Source organism: Onychomys torridus, chromosome 11, assembly GCF_903995425.1.
Source record: "Onychomys torridus chromosome 11, mOncTor1.1, whole genome shotgun sequence".
NCBI lineage: Eukaryota > Metazoa > Chordata > Mammalia > Rodentia > Cricetidae > Onychomys > Onychomys torridus.
In genome coordinates, this window is record NC_050453.1 from 66618988 (window position 1) to 66644110 (window position 25123).

Here is a 25123-nt window from a genome sequence, read left to right on the forward strand (position 1 = left end):
ACTTCAGCAATTCTTGTAAAGGAAAAACATTGAATGAGCTGGCTTACAGTTCAGAGGTTCAGTCCATCATCATCGTGGCGTGACATGGCGATATACAGGCAGACATGTGCTGCAGAAGTAGCCGGGTGTCCTACATCTTGACCTGCAGGAACAGGAAGTAGTCTCAGTCACACTGAGTGAAGCTTGAACAAAAGAGACCTCAAAGCCCACCCTTACAGTGACACACTTCCTCCAACAAGGCCACACCTCCTAATAGTGCCCCTCCCTTTGGGGGCCATTTTCTTTCAAACCACCATACTGAATGATAATTTTTAGAAACTTTTATTTTGAGATAGTTTTACATGAAATCATAATACATAATGCAGAAAAGAGTTCCCCCTGGTGGGGGTACCTGGCTTGAATGTAGTCTGTTTTTCATGGCTAGACAACTACTGTTGGCACAACCATGGTTTCTGTTCAGATTTCACTAGTTTTACATGCACGTGTGTGCATGTCTAGGCAAGTCTATGTGTGCATGCATTTATTTCATGTGGTTTTATCACATGTGTAGATAAATATGAATAACATCGTAGTCAACAACCAGAGCATGGGCTGGAGGGATGGCTCAGTGGGTAAAGGTGCTTGCTGCAAAACCCAAGTTCGATCCACATAGTGGAAAGGGAGAACCGAGTCCCACCGGTTGTCCTCTGACCTCCACATGGGTGCCACGGCACAGTGTGACCAGATGCACACACACAATAAGCAAGTAAATAAACAAACAAAAAAATGTAGTAAGGATGAAAACCTGGGCTGGAGAGATGGTTCCGTCAGTAAAACACTTGCCTTGTAAACATGAGGACATGAGTTTGCATCCCCAGGACCCAAGCTCACGTTAAAACGCTGGGAGTGGTTCTGTGTTCGGAGACAGGTGGGTCCCCGGAGGCTCACTGGCTGGCTAATGTTGGCCAGTTTGGTAAGATTTCAGGCTAATGAGACTCGGTGCCTCAAAGAAAAAGTAGAAGGCATCTCTCTTAGTCAGGATCCTCTTCTGTGAGGAGACACCACGACCACAGCAACTCTCATAAAGGAAAGCATTTAACTGGGGCTGGCGTGCAGTCCAGAGGTTTGGTCCATTGTCACAACTGTGGGAAGCATGGTGGCCTGGCCCGCAGGCAGACATGGTGCTGGAGAAGCAGCTGAGAGTTCCACATTTGCATCAGGCAGCGGGAGGAGAGACACTGGCCCTCTCTTGACCACTTGGAACCCCAAAGCCCACCTCTAGTGACACATTTCCTCCAGCAAGGCCACACCTCCTAATAATGCTGCTTCCTAATGACCAAGTATTCAAATATGTGAGCCTGTGGGGGGCCATTCCTGTCAAACCACCCCAGCACCCCAGGAGCACATGTGACATTGTCTTCTGACCTCCACCCATACATACAACCTATATACTCACATGTACATGAACACAAGAGGACATTCAGGGCTGGGTGGGGAGCCGCGCAGTGGAAGAACACAGACCGAGGATATGCCAGGCTCTGAGTCTGTGCCCCAGTATGCAGAAGAAATTTAGAATATTTGATCACAAGACCCCTGAAACCATGGATTGTGCCAGTAATATTAAGTGCCTCTGTATGTTAAACATTTTTATCTTGTGGATGTTTGTTGAACTATTGTTTGGTAGCTTTTAGGACCATGTGTTTCTGAGGAGAATATGAAGGAGGTTATGAGGAATGCTGTAATAACCAATATTGGAATTATCAAGAGATTTATTAGGCTTATTAGCCATGAGACAAGATTAGATGAACCCCTACTTTATTTTATGGGGGAAATCTATTTCAGGTTTTATAGAAGCTGTTTCATTATAGCTAATGTGCTAATTTTAATTAAAAATTATTTGATGCATTCAAATAGTAAACTCCTTAGCTCTCCATGCTTAATGTGCTGTGTCTTTTCCCAAACTTAGTAAAACACTTGGACAAGCACTCAGTTTTTCGGAGAGACTTTCTGAGCCAAGTTTATGTGGCTTATTTGTGTGTTATGGACTATTTCAGACAAACTGAAAGGCATAAAAATAGCGCACTGTCCCTATATTTAATATCTTACTTAAGATGCATAGAATGTTGCCAATCATTAAGTCCCCTGCCTCTGACTAAGAAATAACTTTTATTTGAATTTTATTTATTTTAATGTGCATATGTATGCATAGTGTGTGTGTGCGTGTGTGTTTGGATGTACATGTGTGTGGAGGAAGCCTGAGATCTGCAATGGATGTCTTCCTCAGCCAGTCTCCATTTATGCAGGCAGAGCAATTTTGCCCCAGCCAGATTGCCCCAGGTGTCTCTTGTCTCTGGCTCCCACGTGCTGGGATTGCAGCAGGCTCCCATATGTGCCAGCTTCTGTGTGGATCTGAACTCTGGTCGTTCACTCTTTCATGGCAATGTCTTTATCCGCTTTACCCATGTGTCTTACCACAGGTGTCTCTCCACATGGCTGCCGAGGAAGCAACTATCACAGTTCGCCTCATCCGTTCATTTGAGCATCGAAATTTCAAGCCTATAGTATATCATGGAGTTAACTTGGACCAAACTGTGAGGGAGTTTATAATATTTCTGAAGCAAGGTATGAGAAATAGAGGTGCTTTGTTTCATTTGTATTTTGACAATGAAAATATCTGACTATGATGTTAAAAATAATCTTTGAAAAGAACAACATTAGGCTGGGCCTAGAGGTGCACACCTGTCATCCCAGCGCTCAGGACGTAGAGCCAGGAGAATCATGATTTCAAAGCTAGCTTGGGCTATCCAGCAAGTTTTAGGCTAGCCTAGACTGTATAGTGACTTTTACGCCAGCCTGGGTGACATAGCTGTATTTATGAATAATTTAAAAAATCAACCAAGAAAAGCACTGACGTAGTTCTTGCCCAGTCCAGAAGTACTTTGGAAGCTGGTGCTCACAGGGGCCAGGCTGGCTGTGTCCTGGGCTCTGTCACCAGCTACCCCAGTGTGCCAGTGAGTAGTGTGAACGTACTCACCAGGAGTTCTATGTCCTGTATGCTGTAAATATATGTTGCTATGATTGATTGATAAATAAAACTCTGATTGGCCAGTAGCCAGGGAGGAAGGATAAGGAGGAGGAGAATTCTGGAAGGTGGAAGGCTGAGTGAGGAGACGCTGCCAGCCACTGCCATGAAAAGTGAGATGTAAGGTACCGGTAAGCCACAAGCAACATGGCAACTTATAGACTAATAGATATGGGTTAATTTGAGATATCGGAACTAGATAACAAGAAGCCTGAGCCATTAGGTCAAACAGTTTAAATAATATAAGCATCTGTATGTTTATTTTATAAGTGGGCTGCGGGACTGCCTGGGCTTGGCGGGACCTGGAGAGAAACTCTCCAGCTCCACTAAGGTCCAGGGCAGGGGAGGTGACTGTCTAGTGTGAGGAAGGTATGTGTTTGATCCTCCGGAACCCATGTAATAAAGGAATAGAGGTATGAACCTGTAATCCCACTGGGGAGGTGGAGACAGATTATCTCTGGGGCTCACTGCCTAGCCTGCCTGACTCATCCCACACAATTTGGGTGGCAAGGGAATGAGGGAAGGACAGACACACAGACAGCCAAGCTGGGAACAGGATGGGGTGGGGGTTGGCTAGTCTTGGTCTGAGGTCTCCACAGTCCCAGGCTGTAAGCTTCTGGGAGGAGGAAACTGCGGTGGCTAATCTTTGCACACACTGATCCGTAATCACTCACGCCCAGGCTTTGCCATCCCTCTTGAGCCTGGTCCATATGGGTAATGGCCTTGCCAGTTTACCCTGGACCAGTTGGTCTTGGAGTCCTTAGCAGGCCTTGCTAATGTGAGAATACACATTTGCTCAGGAGCTCGCTCGCTCCTGGCTTCCTCTGCTCCTTGCATCTGTCCAACAGAGTTGGTGAGGTCCAGGTACAGTGAGAAGCCTGTCTTAAAAAATAAGGCGGAGAGAGATTGAGGAAGACATCCAGTATTAACGTCTGGTCTCCACACACACATATGCATACATAAACATGTATGTACACACAAAGAAAGTCAAGTCCACCCATAATGAGTTTATTTTGGAGACTGAATGACAAGGGAGTGGGATGCAGCTGACTGTGTCGTTTCCAGCACACAGGAGCCTCACTGGGGAGTGTGCCTGTGGCAGCAGGGAGCTGAAGAAATCAGGAGAGATTGGCTCACTGTGGTCACAGAGACGACACTCTTTACCTTTTTAATATTTATTTATAGTGTGTGTGTGTGTGTGTGTGTGTGTGTGTGTGTGTGTGTGTACACATGGTGTGTATGTGGGCGGGGGGGTGCTTGTTCCACAGTGTGGAAGTCAGAGGACATTTTGCAGGATCAGATTCTCGTCCTCCACCATGAGGGTCCTGGGGATCGAACTCAGGTCGTCTGGCTTGGCAGCAGGTGCTTCCACCAGCTGAGCCATCTCACTAGCTGGGAAATGAAAGTCTTCTGGTGCTGCTTATGGTTTTGAAGGTGCAGAGGGTGGAAACGCAGTCCTCGTCCTGAGATGGCCTCACTGCTCTTCATACTGAAGCATTCCACAGGCATCTGATACAGCCTCTAGCATATGCATTTATTCTGTTAAATGAAGAGAAATTGATGTAGAGTACAATGCAGTTTTTAATATATAGTTCCATGAATTGAAAACTATGTGACTTTATATTTTCACTGTTTTATTTTTCCATTTCCGTGTGTGTGTGTGTGTGTGTGTGTGTGTGTGTGTGTGTATGTCTGTGCGCGCGCATGCGCGCGCGTGCACATACATGAGGAAGCCTGAGGTTGATGTTGGGAATCACCCTCTGTTGCTCTTCCACCTTATTCACTGAGGCACAGAGTCTCTCAGTCAAACCCAGAGTTTACTGACAAGCTGGTTTTGTTAGCCAGCTCAATCTAGATACCTCCATCTCTGCCTTCTGATGTTGGCATTATAACATGCCCACTGTTTAGTCAGGGTTTCTATTGCTGTGAACAGACACCATGACCATGCAACTCTTAAAAAGGAAAACATTTAATTAGGGCTGGCTTACAGTTCAGAGGTTCGGTCCATTATCGAGAAGCATGGCAGCATGCAGGCAGACCTGGTGCTGGAGAGGTAACAGCTTGAATTTTACATCTTGATCTTCAGGCAACAGGAAGTGAACTATCTCTCATACTGGGCATAGCTTGAGCATATGAGACCTCAAAGCCCACCCCCACAGTGACACACTTCCTCCAACAAGGCCACACCTCCTAATAGTGCGACTCCCTATAGGCCAATCATTCAGATACCTGAATCCATGGGGGCCATTCCTATTCAAACCACCAAGCCCACCCACTGGGTTCTTCGGGTGTGAACTCTGGTTGTCATATGTATATGGCAAGTGTTTTAACCACTAAGTCATCTCCCCCGCCTGTGTGTGCGCACTTGTATGCAGGCCGTGTGTGTCGTGATAGTGAAGGTTGCCCGAGTTACTTTCCAGGGACTTGAAAGCCACTTTTGTTTAAAACCCTCACTTTTCTTGTGGGTCTGTTGGTGACATTCATGTTGTGCCTGTCCCTTTGCCACCCTAACGCTTGGGCCACATTGTGTAGACATCTCAGTCACTTCAAGTGTACTTGGGAGGTGGTAAATAATGGCTTGCACTAATCTCATCCAACCTTCCTTCTCTCTTTAAGCCAAAAAGTGTCAAGATAGGGGTGGCTGATATACTTCCCAGGTTTCAAGCAGGTGTATCTAACCTGTGGCCTGAGGGCCGCGTGTGCCCTAGAAATGATCCACACGCAAAATCATAAGGTTGCTTAGGGAGCTGGATTAGTGGCTCAGAGGCCAAGAGTGCCAGCTGTTCTGGCAGAGGGCCTGGGTTTGGTTCCTAACGCTGAGATCCAGGAGATCCAAGGCTCTCTTTTGGCCTCTGCAGGGCTGTGCTGCGTGGATGTGGTGCACACACAGACAAGGAGGCATGCAGACACGCACCCAAATAATGTTAAAAACTAAAATCATGACGGTATTTTTCTCTTCACCCTTTTTTCAGCTTGGTTAGGCTGTTCATGAGCATGGCCATCGTAGATGCCATATCTGTTGCAATGAGCACCAAGGGGTCGTGATTACATGTGCAGTGACCACCCATTTCACGGCCCCATCCCATTCCATTCCATGGGAACGGGGCCTAAGAATGTGCAGCCTCCCGTCTTCCCCTACCTAACCCTCTGCTCTTCCCTTGCCTTACTTACACTGAGCAAAGATGTATTTTTTCAGGCCACTGAGATGGCTTGATGGATAAAGGCATGTGACTCTAAGCCTGAGGACCCAAGTTTGACCCACGTGGTGGAAAAAGGGAGCTACCTCCCACAGGTTGTGTGCCCTGGCCACCAAAAGTGCAACATGGCATGTGTATCCACACTGATACACAATACATAAATAAATAATTTTAAAAATTGATGTGTTTTTCCAAGGCATTGGCCTGTTGTCTTTCTGGTTTTATAGGCATCTTGAGTAAATGTTTTTATAAAGATTTTTTAAATTTTATTTTATGTGTGTATGTGTGAGTATGTTCACTACATGCAGGCAGTGCTCATGAGGGCCAGGAGAGGGTGCCAGATTCTCTGGAATTGGGGTGATGGGCAGTTGTGAGCTTCCACCTGGGTTCTGGGAGCTGAACTTGGGTTTTTCTGCAAGAGCATCAAGGGCTCTTAGCTGCTGAGCCATCTCTCCACCCATGAGTAAACTTTCCTTGCTCTTGCTGCTCACCCTAATTCCTTGGGCTGTCTTTGTGAGAGGTAAATGAATGGGCTTGGTTTGGTGACAGGTTTTCTTTGCTGTGGTTCAAGTAGTTCACGTAGTAACTTCGGACTTACACTGAGAATATAAAGTTTTCTTGCCATATTCTTTTTTGCCTTCAAGACAGGTTGTCTCTGTGTTGCCCTGGCTGTCCTGGAACTCACTCTGTAGACCAGGCTGTCCTGGAACTCACTCTGTAGACCAGGCTGTCCTGGAACTCACTCTGTAGACCAGGCTGTCCTGGAACTCACTTTGTAGACCAGGCTGTCCTGGAACTCACTCTGTAGACCAGGCTGTCCTGGAATTCACTCTGTAGACCAGGATGGCCTTGAACTCAGAGATCCACCTGCCTTTGCCTCCCAAGTGCTGGGGTTAAAGGCGTGTACCACCACAACCAGCTATTTGTGGCCCTGTTCTTTACTATTAGGGGAGTATTGATCGTTCATACTAAGAGATAATGTTATGGGAGGGTAGCTTTTCCTCACTCTTAAGTTCTTTTAAAAAAATCTGTGTGTGCATGATGTGTGCCTATGTGTATATAAGCCCCCTGCCCCCCCCCCCCCACACACACACTTGTGTGTCACAGAGCACATATGGCAGCCAGGGGACAAATCCCTGTCAGTCCTCACCTTCCGTCTCATTTGAGACAGGGTGTTTTGTGTCTTCTGCTTCTGGCGATTCTTTGCCTTTCATTTGCCCGGAGCTCTGGTATTATGGACATGTACTACCATGCCAGGCTTGATGTGGTCTCAGGATTCAATCAGGTCTTCACACAAGGACAAGCACATGCTTTACCCACTGAGCCATCCACCCCCGTTCCAGCCTCATAAGTTCTCAGTTGAAAGAGACAGGTAAACAAGAGAAGAACCAGCAGGAGTTATTGCTGAGTACACGCCACGTATGTGGGATTCCTAGGGAGTGAAAAATTCTCAGAGAAGTGCCCGGACAAGGAAGATGACTTTGGATCCTTAGGGGTGGAAGCTTGTAGACAGGGAGTAGAGAAGGCCGGGTTGCTGAAGCTTTGTGGTGTGGCACATCCTGATGCCCCCTGCAGGCTGATTCCGGGCATAACAGCCTTCTAAGGTTGCTCTAGGAGAAAGGGTGTATGTAGGCTTTGTCATAGGCAAACAGGGAGGGCAAAGAGCACTAGACATCAGCTTTTCGCTCCAAACAATCCTTGTGCCAGGTAGGCATATATCGGTATGGCATGTTCTGGTCACCTCCAGTGCCAGTTACAGAGTGGCCTGCTTTTTGCAAGTCATTCCTCAGCATATTTGAGGTTGATTTCTACAGTTATTTTCAAATTCTTTTATCATTTTTAGTACATTTTATTTATTTCCTCTCTGTGTGTGTATGTGTTCATGTACATGCCAACCTGCTTGTGCATGTCTATGCACATGTGTGTACCACAGTGTGTGTGTGTGTGTGTGTGTGTGGAGGAGGAAGTCATTCTCCCCTTCTACCGAGTGAGGCCCAGGGATTAAACACAGACTGTCAAACTTGGTGGCAGGTGCTTTTCCCTACTGCTGAACCATCTCCCGGCCTGTGTGTTCAAGTCTCCACAGATGCCGAGGGCTCTAGTGTTTCTTGGCATCAATGCAGCGGCAGCGTGATGTTCTCTGTCAGGCAGAATGGGACCCTCTTCAAGTCCTCAGGAATAAGATGTGATTTTCAGGTTGCTATGGTGGCACAGGAAGTAGTGGGTTTCCTGGCGCTCTGTTCTTCGCCTCCCAGGTACCATAGAATGATTCATTCACAGTAACTATTGGTTTCCTCTGTCCCCAACAGAATGGTGGCGCCCGTCATAGCTAGATGCTCAGGCCTGCCTGTTTGACCTTTCACCAGCCACAGCAGCGATGTAACTACGCCTGTGTCTACTGAATATGTGGGAAAGTGTAGCTGTGAAAGTGAGCCTAGGGGTGCCAGAGACGTCACTTAGTTGATAGAGTGCATGAGTCCTAAACACTGCATGAATTGGGTATGGTGGTGCATACCTGTAATCCAGCACTCAGGAGGTGGGGGCAGGAGAATCAGGAGTTCAAGATCATCCACAGCTACTTAGGGACTTTGAGGCCAGCTTGTGTCACAGGAGACTTGGAAGTTACTTCCGTGCACAGTCTGCAGCTGAAGAGCAGGGAGTTATTGCTCACTCCCTGAGGGTGGGCTTTCTGTATCATTTGTATTAATAATGTGTTTATTTATATTTATGTTTGTTTATTTTGACTAGCTTGCATGGTTATAGCTCTGGTGTGTGGTTTTCAGTTGATATTCCTGGTATGTGTACACATGCATGTGTGTTAAGTGTTTCATTTTTGGTACAAGATATTCTAGCCCACAGCCACCAGGCGTCACTAATTACCTCCTTGGAGCTTGGTGCTTACCACTGCCAGGTAAAGGGGTTGACAGTGTTTTTCCTTCTGGAGGGTTTATGAGTGCCTGCCACACACCAGGGATGATTTTTAGATAGTAACTACACAGTGAGAAAAGTAGACTGTGGTCTCTATGCAAGATTTGAGAAGACAGTCCGTGGTGTCTTAAGCTTCAGGGATTTATGAATTAGCAGAGAATGGAGACATTTCAGGTAAACCAGCATGGCTAGACCAGCATCCAAGGAGCTAGCGCCCATGGGGCTGTGGGTGGTCATGACAGCAGAGCGGGGGTGCAAAGGAAGGTGTGTTGGTCATGACCCCCTCTCTCTGTGTCTCCACACAACAGTAGCGTCAGGAGCAATTCTTCACCTGTTCACCTTCAGGGAGTCCATCATCTGGCTCGGGGCACAGCATCTGATCTGCCCTCAGTGGCCAAACCTGATCTGGAGTTCCCTTCCCTTTCCTTCTCCCTGTATACGACTGGTTTTTGGAAACTGCTGGAGAGGCAGCTCACAGGCTAAGGGCTCTTCTTGTTCTTCCAGAGGACACAAGTTTGGCTCCCATCACCCATGGTGGGCAACTCACAACTGCCTAAAACTCCGGCTCCAGGGGATCCAACTCCCAGGCCTCTGCAGTCCCTGCGGTCATGTGTATATACCCTCCCCTATACCCATAATTAACATTAATAAAAATAAATCTTGAGAAAAATAATGATTTATTTTTATGAGACAGGATCTCATATAGCCCAGGCTTGACTCAAACTTTTCTGTGTTGCCAAAGATGACCTTGAACTTCTAATCCCCCTGCCTCAACTTCTCCAAGTACTAGGATTATAGATGTGTATCACCATGCCCAGTTTATGCAGTGCTGGGATGGAAACCCAGGGCCTCATGTATACACATGTGTGTTCGGGTGCACATTTAGGTGAGCACACATTTGTGTGGAGGCCTGAGGTCAATGTCCAATGTCTTCCTTTGGTCACTGTCCACCTTCATTTTTGGAGAAAGGTCTGTCACTAAAGCTGAAGATCAGTTACTGGGCTAGGGTGGCGGCTGGTCCCCTGCTCCCCCAGGCCTAGGGTTGCAGAAGTATACCACTGTTCTCTGACATTTTCTGTGGGCTCTAGGGATCCAAATCTGGATCCTCATGCTACGAAGCAGCTACTTTTTCTGACTGAGCCTTCTCACTGTTCCCAGGAATCGTTTTTTTGTTTGTTTGTTTGTTTTGTTTTGTTTTTTTCAAGACAGGGTTTCTCTATGTAGCTTTGGAGGCTGTCCTAGATCTCGCTCTGTAGACTAGGCTGGCCTCAAACTCACAGAGATCCACCTGGCTCTGCCTCCCGAGTGCTGGGATTAAAGGCGTGCACCACCACTGCCCAGCCGAATCGTTCTTTTATTAGTTCTGCTGGATTCTCAATTCAGTGGCCACCAGCTCAGCATCTCAGTGATGGTTTCCTTACAGTAGATGGCCCCTTAATTTTGATGCTGCATTAGCTTCATTTTGTCTAAGTTTTAAAATTAGCTCAGTCTGTGGTTGGAGATGTAGCTCAGTTGGGAGTGTGCCTGCCTGTCATGCATAAGCCCTGAGTTCCATACTAGCACCATGTAAACCAGTCACGGTACACATCTGTAATCCCAGCACTTTGGAGGTGGAAGTAGGAGAATCAGAAGTTCAAGATCATTATTGGCTACATGTGGAGTTCAGGGACAGCCTGGGCTACATGGGACCCTGTTTAAGGAAAGGAAAAGGGGGAAAGAATCTGGCCATAGCTGAAAGACTCGGCATCCTATTGAATATTTTGTAATGAGAAACCATCATTCTCTCTTGCAGATGTCCCTTTGAGGACCAGCCTGCCACCACCACTCAGAAATTACAAATATGGTAACCAATTTTTCTTACTATTTAAAAAGATATAACTTTGCATTATTTTTGTTGGCATGAATTCAAATATGGTGTTCAAAAATTAATTAACTATAAATTAAAGTAACTTTGGAGGGGCAGGAGGCATAGCTTAGTGAAGTGTGTGCTTAGCATGGGCAAGACCCCGGTTCAATCCCAGCACTAATATATACATGATACAAGTACACACTACATATACTCATGGACTATTATGCATGTATGAGCTGTTATTATTTTTGTATCATTGATGTTTGCTTAGCATATGAATCAGAGATGCTTTTGAGGGTCTTTGGCCATATATATATCATACACACACAGACACAGACACAGACACAGACACACACACACACACACACACACACACACAGACACACATCAGTACGTAAGTTTGTTAAGGACAATAGGAGTCTAACATGCTGTGAAAGTCAATTGTAATTGTGTAGGGAAGTAGCATGCTTGTGAGGTATGGCATGCTTGGCAAAACTGTTTGTAAATGAGGTTTCTTTGCCAGGTAATCAGAGAAGAAAAAAGTGGCAGGGACTAAAAAAAACGAGAAGGAGTCTTTAGGGTCATGGCTATGACTCCATCAGGAGGTTTTACAGTTTCAGAAAGCCCTGAGTTTCATCATCCCTGACCCAAATAAAATGAGTGTGCTGGTGCATACTAGTGATCCAGTCAGTGTGTTGGTGCACACTTGTGATCCAGTGTGCTGGTGCACACCTGTAATCCAGCAACTGGGAGGCGAGACAGGAGAATCTGGAGGTGAAGGTCATTCTCAGCTACAAATGGAGTTCAAGGCCAACCTGGGATGCATCTCTGTCTCAAAAGAAGTAGTTCAGCATTTTAAATGCCAATAACTTGAGCATGCTCGTTTTATATGCTGCCATTAGTGACCTAAAAATCCAGTAACGGGAGCTGAGGTGAAGCTCAGTTGTTTGAATGTTTACCTCATATGCAGAGAGCCCTCAGTGAGATCCCTACTGCTGCATAAAGTGGGTAGTCCCCTAGCACCTGGGAGCTGGAGACAAGAAGATCCAAAGTTCAAAATTATTCTTAGTTATAAAGCAAGCTGTAAAGGCCAGCCTGGGATACATAAGACCCCTTCCCATAGATAGATAGATAGATAGATAGATAGATAGATAGATAGATAGATAGATGATAGTCAGATGAATAGATGATAGAATGGTAGATAGATAGATAATAGATAGATAGATAGATAGATAGATAGATAGATAGATAAGGGCTGGTGAGATGGCTCAGCAGCCAATCCTGACAACCCGAGTTCAATCTCTGGACCCACAAATAATGGAAAGAGAGAACTCAAATTCATAAGTTGTCCTCTGCCTTGGCATACATGTATGCTCAAACAAACACACAAAATAAATAAAATATAATATAAAGTAAAAATACTGTAATAACACCAGAGGCTATGTGTCATTATTTGTTATAAAGACCATCAGGCCCTCATCCTCAGTGGGGTGGTACTGAGCAAACTTGGATTTGAGACCCCTGCTCGAAAGTTACAATGCATCTAATAAATATTTCTGCTAATTAGGACAGACGTTTGAAAGTGTAAATTTTTTATTACTTTAAGTCATTTTCCAGAGTGGCTTTTCATTCCGTTCCCATCTGATAGGGCAACCAATGACCTACAATCTTTCAAAATCACAATCTACGTGGGCCTGCATTTTAATACCACAGTCTAATTGTGAGGTTGCAGAGGCGGTCAGGCAGGAGGCAGAGGCACTGAGTGGAAAGTACTTTGATTTATGAGACCTCAAGCATTTACATACTCAGTATTGAAGCAGAAAAAGGAATCAAAAGCATGATTGAGGGATATATGAGACTTCTCAATTGTGGCTTTCACAGCTTTTAGAGGAGAATGCCATGAATAGAATCTCAAATCTTAAGCTTGAATCCATCTGCAAATTACATATAGTTTCCCTTTTTGCATATTGTCTCTGTGTGAGTGTGTGTGTGAGTGAGTGTGAGTGTGTGTGTGTGTGTGTGTGTGTGTGTGTGTGTAGGCAAATGTGTGCAATGTCAGCTCTCTTAAACAATGGAAGCAGATCTGGGGAGCTGTTGATGGCTCATTTGCTTCCTGGACAAGAATGAAGACCTAAATTCAACCCCCAAACCCTTATAAAACATGCTGGGCACAATGGCACATGTTTGTAATCTCAGAGCTGGGGAGGGAGAGTCAGGTGTGTTCTTGGGGCTTGTAGGCCAGACCAGCCTATTGTAACCAGTGAGTTCTAGGCCAGTGAGAAATTCTGTCTCAAAAATAAGTAAGTAAATAAAAGAATAACTAACTAACTAACAGGGTAGGTGGCTCCCAAGGAAGGGCAGTTGAAGTTGTCCTTTGGCCTCCACATTCTCTCTCTCTCTCTCTCTCTCTCTCTCTCTCTCACACACACACACACACACACACACTATAAAAGAAGATAGTGCAACCATCAGAGGCTCCAGGTTGCTAAGTCTCATTGAGATAGAGAACATCGAGATTCCTCTGTCTCATTAACCCCTTACATCATAGCATTTCCATATATTTGGATGAGCAGGCAGGAACCTAGGAAGGAATTACAGAGGCACTGGACCCCGACAGGTGTGAAGATGCTCTTTGGCTGAGTCTGGCTGAGGAACAGTCCACTACTTTGTCTCGCTTAGGAAAGGCTTGGTGTCTGCTTTTCACCTACCATGGTCACCTGGTACTTGTCTGGCTTGTGGCAACAGAAAAGCACACTCAGTGTGAAGTGTGTGTGTGTGGGGGGGGGGGGGGGCGGGATGCAGCAGCAGGTTTCCCTCCGGCTGGTCATTGGTTCTGTGCTATTGGGCGAAGGGCCCACTCTTACAGCCAGGGTGCTGTGATTTCTGAGGCTTTCCTCCTTTTTAATCAGCATCTACAGTTGTTGACTCAGCTATTTGTCCCCGGGGTTCAGCTACCATGTGTTTGGACACGCAGTAACCCTAACTTCTATACACTCTGCTAAGCCTTGTGTGTGAGTCTTTAAATTTTATTCATTGTTTGTTTGTTTTGAGACCAAGTCTCTCTATGTAGCCCAGGCTGATCTGGAACTCTCTGTGTAGCCCAGGCTGACCTGGAACTCTCTGTGTTGACCAGGCTGGCCTCAAACTCACAGAGATTTGCATGTCTCTGTTTCCTGAGTGCTGGGATGAAAGGTATGTGTCACTACACCCAGCTAGCCTGGTGTGTTTTTGATGCAGTATGAAATTTAACAATGCTAGCATGTTAAATACTCTACAAATATACAATACTATTTTTATTTTAAACATTTAGAACTCCATTTTCTCTGTTGTTGTGATTATGTATATGAATATTTGCCTCTCTGTCTCTCTCTCCATCTCTCTGTGTATGTGTACCATGTGTATACCATGTCCACAGAAGCCGTGTCAGATTCCCCATAACTGGAGTTACTAACAGTTGTGAGCATCCCATGTGTGCTGGGAACCAAATCTGGATCCTCTGCAAGAGCAGCAAGTGCTCTTAACTGCTGAGCCACTTCTACAGACCCTATTTGTATATAATTTTTAAAGATTTATCTTTATTTGCGTATGTCTCTCTCTCTCTCTCTCTCTCTCTCTCTCTCTCTTTCTCTCTCTCTCTCTCTCTCTCTCTCTCTCTCTCTGTGTGTGTGTGTGTGTTCCTGTGGAGGCCAGGGGAGAGCATTGGATCTTCTGAAGTGAAGTCTCAGGGCACGGTGGGCCACCCAGCATGGGTTCCTAGTCCTCCAAAAGAGCAGCACATACTTTTACTCTCACGCCATCTCCCTAGCCCTGGGATGATATGTTTATAAAATTGCATTTTTCAAGGAATTGTTATTAAGGGAAGATGTTTTTGTTAATAAAGTGGGTTGGAGGATTTAAAAAAAAAAAAAAAAGTCAAAGTAAGCATGTCTGCAATTCTAGCACTTGGGGAGTTAGAAGCTGCAGGAGCAGTTCAAGACTAGCCTTGGCTTCACAGCAAGTTCAAAATCATTCTGGGCATCTTGAGACCCTGTTTCAAACAAACAAATGAAAATCAAAACCAGGCAAAAACAACAATTAGACCACCCCAAAGTCAGAATGACTGAGGACATCACTGTAGAGGAAGTGACATTTTTCTTTACTTTCTTTGGTTTTTCCAATTTCTGTTGATGAGAAAATCTGGGTGAAAATTTCTGTTCACAGCGTTTTTGTCCTGCTAAGAAAATGTAGCTTCCCCTGTTGTGGGTTTGCTGAGCCTACTGGAGCGTCATTTCCCAATAGGGTCTGGATTTCTCCGCAGTTAGAGAACATGTTGCTTTTGCAGAGGACCCAGGTTTGATTCCCAGCACAGATGTATCTGCTCACAGCCATCTTCAACTACAGTTCCATGGGGAGTTTGTATCACTCAATGTCAGAAGGTTGTACACTTACTGATTTAAAATGTCTGTGTGTCTCTCCCTCTTCCTCTTCCCCCCTCTCGGTTCCTCTGTCTTCCTTTCCCTCCTCTCTGGTTTCTCCCTGGGGTCCTCCTCATTCCTGCCGGGACCTCCCTAAGCCAGGCGAGCGTCCACCACGGAGCCCACATCTGCCTGCTGCACTTTGAATAATTTGCTAAAGTGCGTTTTCTCTTATAGTAGGGCAGATTTTAAATAGGTGTGTTTAGAAAGAAAGGGGTTCGTGTTTCCGGTTTCTCATCTAATAGTCACAGCAGAGGTTTGAGATAAATCTGTGTGAACAAAGAACTTGTTTCGTTTTTCTTTCAGATACACTAAAGATTCTTCATCAAGCTCACAAAGCAAAGGTGTGTCTGTGGGTGGGTTTCTGATGGGCGGGGTTTCTGATGGGCGGGGTTTCTGATGGGTGGGGTTTCTGGTGGGTGGGGCTTCTGGTGGGTGGGGCTTCTGGTGGGCGGGGTTTCTGATGGGCGGGTTTCTGATGGGCGGGGTTTCTGATGGGTGGGGCTTCTGGTGGGTGGGGTTTCTGATGGGCGGGGTTTCTGGTGGGCGGGGTTTCTGATGAGCGGGGTTTCTGATGGGCGGGGTTTCTGGTGGGTGGGGTTTCTGGTGGGTGGGGTTTCTGGTGGGTGGGGCTTCTGGTGGGTGGGGTTTCTGGACACCGGCTTCACCAGTGTTGTTGGAATTGGGAGTATACAAATGGAAGCGTGTGTCTAAAATCTCCTATTCTAGGAACTATGTTTTGGAGGAGTGCTCTCTACAGCCTTCCTTTTCCATTAAAGGGAAAGGAAAATAGGGTCTGGGAGATGACCCAGTCAACAGTGTTTACCTAACAGGCGTGGGGACCTGAGTTTGGTTCCCCAGCACCCAGGTGAAAGTCAGATGCAGTGGTGTACAACTGTAATCCCAGCCCGGGGAGTTGGGAGACATGGGGGTCTGTAGAGCCAGGTCAGCCTAGCTGAACTGGTGAGCTCCAGGTTCAGGAAGACACTGTTTCAGAGACTAAGCTGAAGCAGCATTTCATGTGTGGACTGTGACCTGCTGTCGGCAGCCTGATCTCCTAATTCTGCACCAGAAACAAAGGCCCAGAAGCAAACCCTGGCACTCTATGTATGAGTGCAGACCACAAGAGCCCTGGTGGGAGCTGTCACAGAGTCCCAGCCCACCCCTCCAGGGTGCCCCTTAACTGAAGAGAGCTGTTGTGTTTATGTGCTTTGTGCTTTCATTCATACCTTCTTGAATATTTGTGTCAGGTTTCGATGACGTTGCCACCAAAGGTGTGCCTCTCAGATGGGATGGGAACGTCTTTTCTCTTGAGCCGCGGTGACCTTTCATAGACTCCTCATTGGAAATGTCAACTGCTCAAGGATAAGGGACACACCTTTGTGTGAGCATATGTATGTTTGTGTAGACGTGGGCATGCACATGTGTGTATGGAGACAGGTGTGCACATGCATGTGAAGACCAGAGGTCAACATGGAATGTCTTTCTTAACTACTCTCCACTTTTTATTGTATTTTTTTGAGACTGGGTCCCACTATGGCCTGAGTCTGCATGACCTGGAACTCTGTATGTAGACCAGACTGGCACTGAACACACTGAGATCTGCCTGCCTGTGCCTGGGGAGTGCTGGGATTTAAGGTGCGTGCCACCAAGCCTGGCTTCCACCTTATCTTTTAGATGGGATCTCTCACTGAGCCTGGGGCTTATGATTTGGCTACACTGGCTGGCTTATCTCCAGGATCATCCTTTCTCCACATTGCCAACACTGGGATTGCAGCACCGTGACCAGCTTTTGAACCCAGGTCTTCAACTTTTGTGGCAAACACTTTACTGGCTGGACTACGTCCCAGCCCTGGGGGACCATGTTATTATTCGAGCCTCTTCTTACCTCTAGCACCCAGTGTAATGCCTGGGTCATAGGGATTTTTGTAATTTTAAACATCTTGGCTGCATTTTCATTTATTTATTTATTACAAGGGTATGTGGGTGTGTGTATGTGTGAAGGTCAGAGGGTGACTTTCAGGAGTCTGTTCTTTCCTGCTATGTGGGTTACAAGGATCGAGGTCTTCAGGCTTGGCCTCAGGTGCCTTTCCCCTCTGAGCCATCTCACTGGCTCTCCCTAACAAGTTTTGAATGAAGTATTTATCAATGAATTGATTTCATTTTATTTTTGTTTCAAGTCACTGGTGCAGTTATAAATTCAAGCTTTCAGATAAATGCGTGTCACAGGTGACACAAAGCAAGTGGCTGAGAGTGTCAGTTGGTGTCAGGTTAGGGACCTAGTGACATTTATTGCATATGAAAATTTGACAGTGTCTCAAAATACTGGGCTCACACATGTCTGAGACTACATGTGGCACCTGTTCCTGTTATGGATACCAGAATGGTCTACCACAGTCTGACCACAGGCTTTATCCGTGAGTGTGTTCATTCTGATTTCTAAACAGTAGGGAAGGCAAAGTATGGTTTTGTTTTATGTTTTATTAGTTACTTTTCTCTTTGTTGTAGTAGGGTACCCCACAGAAGAGGTTTGAGAGAGGGAGTTATTTATTTCTTTATTATTTTATATCCTAAAACCCAGTCCATTGTGGAGGGGCAAGCATGGCATTTATAATAAGCAGAGCCACAGATGCTGGATCTCAGTAACCCCACTCCCCCAGTGTATATGTGCCTATGTGTGTGTGCTGGGGCCAGTGGAGGGAGTTGGGTCTTGCTTGGTCACTATCTACCACACTCCCTTGAGACGGGCTCTCTCACTGAGCCTAGAATTAGGCTAGCAGCCAGTGAGCCCCAGCGACTCCCGTCTACACTCCATATAGCACTGAAGTCACAGGCACCCTCAGCTTTTTGAGGGGGCTGGGAATTTGAACTCAAGTCCTCATGCTTGCACAGGAGACGCCCTTCCATCTCTCCTGCCATCTCTCCTGCCCTACAGCCATAGTTTTAAGAGAGGAAAACTGTAAGACTTTAGAAGATGACACATGATGCATTTCTGTTTGTACAGCGAAGTTTACAGACACATCTCCACATGTGTGACGCCTACGTCAGTGGTGTCAGGAAGCACATGTGGCCAGGTACAGGTTCTGCAGAGGACAGCTCAGTAGCTGGGGCATGGGTAGAAGACTGCAGTTTTCACTCTGTATGTGCTTGGGGGATTTTGTGTTTAGATTCTGTGTTCTAAAAGAACTTTTTAATGAAGCATTGAATTTTTTTTTTCGGTGAATGTGCTCTGGAGTTCAAGACCCTCTGTCTGTACTGAGTGAAGTTCATGATCCATGGAACATGGCCTCTGGCTGGCGGGGCTTCTGTTTGGCAGTGGAGAGACCTTTCTGTTGAGTCTGTCTCAGATATATTCTAGAAGTAGGGTAGACAGGGCTTGGAAATGATTTTGTCAGTAAAGCATTTGCCTTCCAAGTGTGAGGACCAGGGTTGAGGTCCCCAGAACTCACATAAAAAGCCAGGTGTGCAAGAACCCTCTCCGCCATTGATGTGAGTCTTAGCTGGGGACATCTCCTGAGTTCCTGGGGTTTTCCCTAGCTGCAGATTTCTCTCCATCCCCTTAATGGTACACCCTGTCAAGGTATCTCTTTCATTGCTCTCCCGTCTCTACCCCGTGTTCCCACCTCCCTTCCCCTCGAATCTCCTTTCCTCTATTCCCCCCTCTTAGTTTGTCCAGGAGATCTTAACCCTTTCCCCTTCCTGGGGTGATCCATATGGGTCCCTCTTAATGTCCTCCTCTTTACCTAGCTTCTCTGGGGTTGTGGATTGTAGCCTGGTTATCCTTTGCTTTGCTTCTAACACTTGCTTGAGTGAATATATACCATGTTTGTCTTTCTGGGTCTGGGTTACCTCACTTGGGATGATTTTTTCTAGTTCCATCCATTTGCCTACAAATTTCATGATGATGTTGGTTTTTACTGCTGCATAATACTCCATTGTGTAAATGTACCACATTTTCTTTATCCATTCTTCTGTTGAAGGGCATCTAGGTTATTTCCAAGTTCTGGCTATTACAAATAATGCTGTTATGAACATGATTGAACAAATGTCATTGTGGTGTGGTTGAGCATCTTTTGGGTATATGCCCAGGAGTGGTATTGCTGGGTCTTGAGGTAGGTGGATTCCCAATTTTTTGAGATACCACCATACTGATTTCCAGAGTGGCTGTACAAGATTGCATTCCCACCAGCTGGTGGAGGAGTGTTCCTCTTTCTCTACATCTCCTCCAACATAGGCTGTCATCTATATTTTTTATCTTAGCCACTCTGGCAGGCATAAGATGATATCTCAGAGTTGTTTTGATTTGCATTTCCCTGATGGCTAAGGATGTGCACTCAGATTGGTGTCTACCCTAATTGTCATCATAGAACCTACATCTAGTAGCTGATGGAAGCGGATGCAGAGACCCACAGCCAAGCACTTGGCCAAGTTCCTGGATTCAGTTGAAGAGAGGAAGGAAGGATTATAAGTCAAGGGGGTGGGGGTCAGGATCATGATGGGAAAAACCACAGAGACAGCTGACCCAAGCTAATGGGAGCTCATGGACTGTGAACTGACAGCTGGGGAGCCTGCCTGGGCCCAAACTAGGCCTTCTGAATGGAGGTAAATATTGCGTGGCTTCATGTGTAATGGGACCAGGACTTATCCTAGGTACACAAACTGGCTTTTTAGACTCCATTCCCTATGGTGCAATGCCTTACTCAGCCTTGATGCAGGAGGTCCGGCCCCAACATGGTATAACAGCCTGTGTTGACTACCCAAGGGAGGCCTTACTCTCTATGAGGAGGGGATGGTGGTTGGATGGAGGTATGTGGGGGGAGCAGGAGAAGAGGAAGGAGGGGGAACAGGGGTTGGTATGTAAAAGGAAAGAAAATCTTTTTTAAATAAAAAATTACACACACACACACAGTGTGTGTGTGTGTGTGTGTGTGTGTGTGTGTGTGTGTGTATGGCCAGGTGTTGTGGCAAGCATAGTAATCAGCTTGGGGAGGCAGAGACAGGCAGCTCCTTAGGGCTTATGCCAGCTAGTCCAGCTAACAGTGAGTTCTAGGTTCAGTGAAAGACCCTGTCTTAGTTAGGGGTTCTATTGCTGTGACCGCTGGCTTACAGTTCAGAAGTTCAGTCCATTGTCATCATGGCGGGACATGGCAGTGTGAGACAGACATGGGGAGGTAACTGAGAGTTCTAGATCTTGCAGGCAACAGGAAGTGAACTGAGATACTGGGTGTGGCTTGAGCACATATGAGACCTCAAAGCCTGCCCGCCAATGCCACACTTCTTCTGACAAGGCCACGCCCACCCCAGCAAAGCCACACCTTCTAACAGCACCACCTCCATTTTCTTTCAAACCACCACAGACCCTGTTGCAAAAAATACAGTGGAGTAGAGATTGAGCAAGCAACCCACCACTGGCTCCTGGCCTCCACTGCGCACTTACCCATGCATTCACATGCACACACATATAGGGAACTACAATAGACTACAGACAGCTGGATTCTGATTGGCAGGTGGCACCCTGTGCCTAATCCACAGGAACTTCCTTCTGGGTGCTGTTCAGGGGAGACAACAACTCCAAATTGTCTCCTGTGATGTCCAACCAGATCTGCAGCCATCTCTGGAGAACAAACATCAGTACCACTCCAAATCACATGGAAATGTGACAGTTACCAAGGCACAGGCTGAAGTCCTTGTCAGCTTGGGCGAGGGTTTTAGACGTGTGCACTTGGGGCCACTTAAGGCCAAGTTGCTCCTCTGAGAAGTCACATTGTCAAGAGCGTGTCTTTAGTCCCACCTCTGATGAGCCACACACCCCAGGCCGACATTTTTGCAGTCCCCCCAGAGTCTTGTGATGATGATGCAACATGGTGATAGCAGATATAGAGGGCCTACTCGGTGCTGAGGGTCCAGACGGGTCACTGGATCATCGCACATCCTCCTCAGTACTAGGGCAAGAAAGGGGAAGCTGTGCTCACTTCTCCTTCTGTAGCTGCAAGGTAACTAAAGCTTGGAGAAGTTTGCAGTGTTGAGCACACAGTTGGGCACCAAGAGAATGTTCCTTGGAACCCTAGTTTGATTCCAAAGCCTGTTTGTAGCACTGTCTACAATGTAGCTACAGTGTTGGCACTTAGTAGGTCTACATTCTGCATCTTCTCTGTTATCTCCTTACCATAGTAGAATTTAACATGACTTAGATTATTGCTGAGACTCCATGTAACAGCTGAGTGTGTGTGTGTGTGTGTGTGTGTGGTATAGGTGTGTACACATGTACATGCTGGATATATATATATATATATGCATATGAAAGCCAGAAGTTGGTGTTGGGTGTCTTCCTCTATTATTGTCCACTTTACTTTTTAAAATATTTCTTTGTTTGTTATTTGCGTATGTCCATGTGGGTATACGTACGTGTAAGTGTGTGTGGAGGGTGCCTGTAGAGTGCAGAAGAGTCTTGGATCCTTTGGAGCTAGTTACTGGTGTTGTGAACTGTCTGACACGGGTGCTGGGCTCTGAACTCCAGTCTTCATGATAGAGCAGCAAGCTCTAACCTCTGAGTCACTTCTCCAGTCCCTTCCACATTCCTCTTTGAGACAGAGTTCCTCGCTGGGGCTGGGACTTGCTGATTGATTAGGCTGGCCGGCCCGTGAGCTCCAGGAATCTTCCAGCCTCCACCTCCCCAACACTGAGATTACATGGCACAGGATTCCAAAAGCAGGGTGAACACTTTCCTGACTCAGCTGTTTCCCAGCCCCTCAAAGTACCACTCTCAGGTCTTTGCAATGTCTTGGCCAAGTGTCCTAATCAAGTGGGGATTCTTTCTTTCTAGACAAATGAGCTTGTGCTGGGTTTGGAGGATGACGACACACTCCTGCTGAAGGAAGACAGAACGCTCAAGGACTCAGGAATAGGTCAGAAGGGCTGGGGCGGATGGATGGGCACGGGGCTTCCCGGCTTGTGTGCGAGGGCCCCTGGATGAAAGTGTCTGAGAATCCTCCCAAAGTAAAGCCCCTGTGCTGGGAATGCTATGCACGCTGATCATTTGACCCAGGGCACTGGAGTTTGCTCTGCATGTGTGCAGAATGCAAATAGTTCTTTACAGGTTTGTTCCGAACTCTGGTGAGGGTCATTGTAAGTGATTGACAGGCTATTAGTACGCTAACTGCCAACTGTCATCAGCACTGTTGGAGAGAAATGGACCTAGTGGAACTAATGCAGAATAATGAAATGAGATGTTGTTTGTACAACACGCAGCGTAACTTCTGACAGTCACGCAAGACTCTCAGGGCCATCCAGGCCATGGAATTAAAACTATAAGCCTGGTGTGTACAGTGGGAAAATGACCTGATTCTAGGTCTTTCAACCTAGAATGTGTGTTCAGTTCCATTTGAAAGAAATGCTGTGTGACCATTAGATGTCAGTGTTAGTCTACTTAGGCTTTCAGTATGTGCATGAATATGAGCAGGGCTTCTAAGCAGAAGGCACATACTGCCTGGGACACACCTCTGTGGTTCGAGAGCAAGATACTGTCCCAGTGCATACTTCCTCCATAAGTCCCCACATGTAGTAGCTAAGAGACACGGACAGTGAGGGTTATACTGGGAAGCTGTATGGTTTTATTGTTGTCATTTGGACAGGTGTTCAGTTGAGCTGCTCTTGCCACATGCCAGGAATTCACTTTTGAAGGATTCATATGGTTTATGTGAATTCCTGACACTGATCTTTCCACTGAAACAGGATTTAAAATAATAGGTCAAGGGGCAGGGGAGATGGCTCAGTGGGTAGGTGAGCTTGCTGTGCAAGCATGAGGACCTGAATTTGATCCCCAGAACCCCTGTAAAAAAGGTGAGTGTGGCCATGTAAGTACCTGTAATCACAGCAGTGTGGGGGTGGAGATGGGAGGGTCTCTCGCACTTGCTGGCTGTGCCTAGCTACAGGTTCGGTTAGAGACCCTGCCTCAAGTGACTAAGATGGCAAGCAGGACCACTGATATCCCCTTTGGGCCTCTGCACACATCAACTCTTACATCTGCATGGGCACTTGTACACACAGACGCATACACACACACACACACACACACAAATAAATAAATGGTGGGTTATGAAATCATAAACTTGATATCTGTGTTAAGTTTACACAATTTTCTGTAATTGGTGCCTGTTCGTATTATGAATGCAGTAGATTTATTGTTATATGAAATTAATAATCATTTTTCTGTCTCTGAATTGTGCCCAGAAATTGTATTCTCTGATACTTATATTATTTTCTGTAACTTCATCCAGGATCAAGTTCCCTGGAAGTAAAATCAAATTTGGGACAATTATAATGGTTTCTTTCTGGGCATGGTGGTACATGCCTTTAATCCTGGCACAAGGGAGGCTGAGGCTGGACAGCTGTGAGTTTCAGGTCATCCTGGGTTATACAGCAAGTGCAAGACCGATCTAGACTATCTGCTGAGAGCCTGTCTATAGTTAAATAAATAATACATTAATGTTTTTGCTATTTGGAAAAAGTCATCCACCAAATAGGTATTGGATGTTTATTTTGTGCCAGTGAGAAATTATTTTTTAACTTGACAGTTGGTGTATCAAATGCTGCTTTTGTAGCAGGGACACTTGTCTAATTGAGACTTCTAGAGCCTGGGGGAAGCCTGGCTTGCTTTAAAAGCCAGCACTGAAATGAATGTTATAGACCGGTGTTGATGTGGGAGTGGACAAGTAGCTCCGTGAAAAACAATGTAAAATCCAATGCCAACTGTGAAAAGACGATGAGCTAACAAAGCTGACAGCTCGCAAACAAACGGGGAGAAGTGAATTAGCCAAAGCTATGTGAGTTTCTAGGAAATAAATCTCAAATCTTCAACTCAGTCTCTATTTAAAAAGAAATGCTAGATGAATTAATGTCACAATGTAAAAATAATTTTCAAGTATTTTTACTTGCTGGGTGTTGAGGTACACGCCTTTAATCCCAGCACTTGGGAGGCAGAGGCAGGTGGATCTCTGTGAGTTAGTGACCAACCTGGTCTACAGAGTGAGTTTCAGGATAGCCAGAGCTACATAGTGAGACCCTGTCTCAAAAAATTGTTTTATACTTTTTTTTGTATGCATCTATGTATGTGTGTTTGTGTGTGGCGGAGTGAGTTCCAGGAAAGGCACAAAGCTACACAGAGAACCCCTGTCTCGAAAAACAAAAGAAAAAATGTTGCTAGCCTTGTTGCTGGGCCCTAGCGGCTCACTCAAGGAGAGAGGGTGAGAAGGCACAGCATCAATGATACAGACATCAGGAGTCAGTAATGGGGGGGCATTATATACCCTCCCCACAGCACCCAGGCTGTGTGACATTGTGTGGTCATCCCTCATTGGCTGGGCACAGTCAGGATCTCTGACAGCACCTGTTACTAGGCCCTCAGGCAGACTCCAGGTTGGTTCATAAGGAAGTACATTATGTGCATGCCTTGGCAACTGGTTTGAGCTAATTTCCTCAACCCTATGGGCCTGTCCTATTACATAGTCTGACTGAATCACTCTTCAGGACTTGGAGAGGTGATGGGTAAAGTGTTTACTGGGTAAAAACCCAAGTTTAATCCCTAACAGTCACATTAAAATAGAAAGAAGTAAGGAAGGAGGGAAAGAAAGAGGGA

General features: G+C 46.0%; 1 protein-coding gene across 1 annotated transcript in view; it reads left to right on the plus strand.

The window, feature by feature from the left end:
- Positions 1-25123, plus strand: part of C11H2orf76 (chromosome 11 C2orf76 homolog) — a 61043-nt gene that overhangs the window by 24567 nt on the left and 11353 nt on the right. Inside the window, exons 2-5 of the mRNA XM_036201829.1 lie at positions 2457-2601; positions 10979-11029; positions 15796-15833; positions 22313-22394. Coding sequence (XP_036057722.1) covers positions 2469-2601; positions 10979-11029; positions 15796-15833; positions 22313-22394 — 304 coding nt within the window. The 5' untranslated portion in view covers positions 2457-2468. The remainder of the gene's footprint in view (positions 1-2456; positions 2602-10978; positions 11030-15795; positions 15834-22312; positions 22395-25123) is intronic.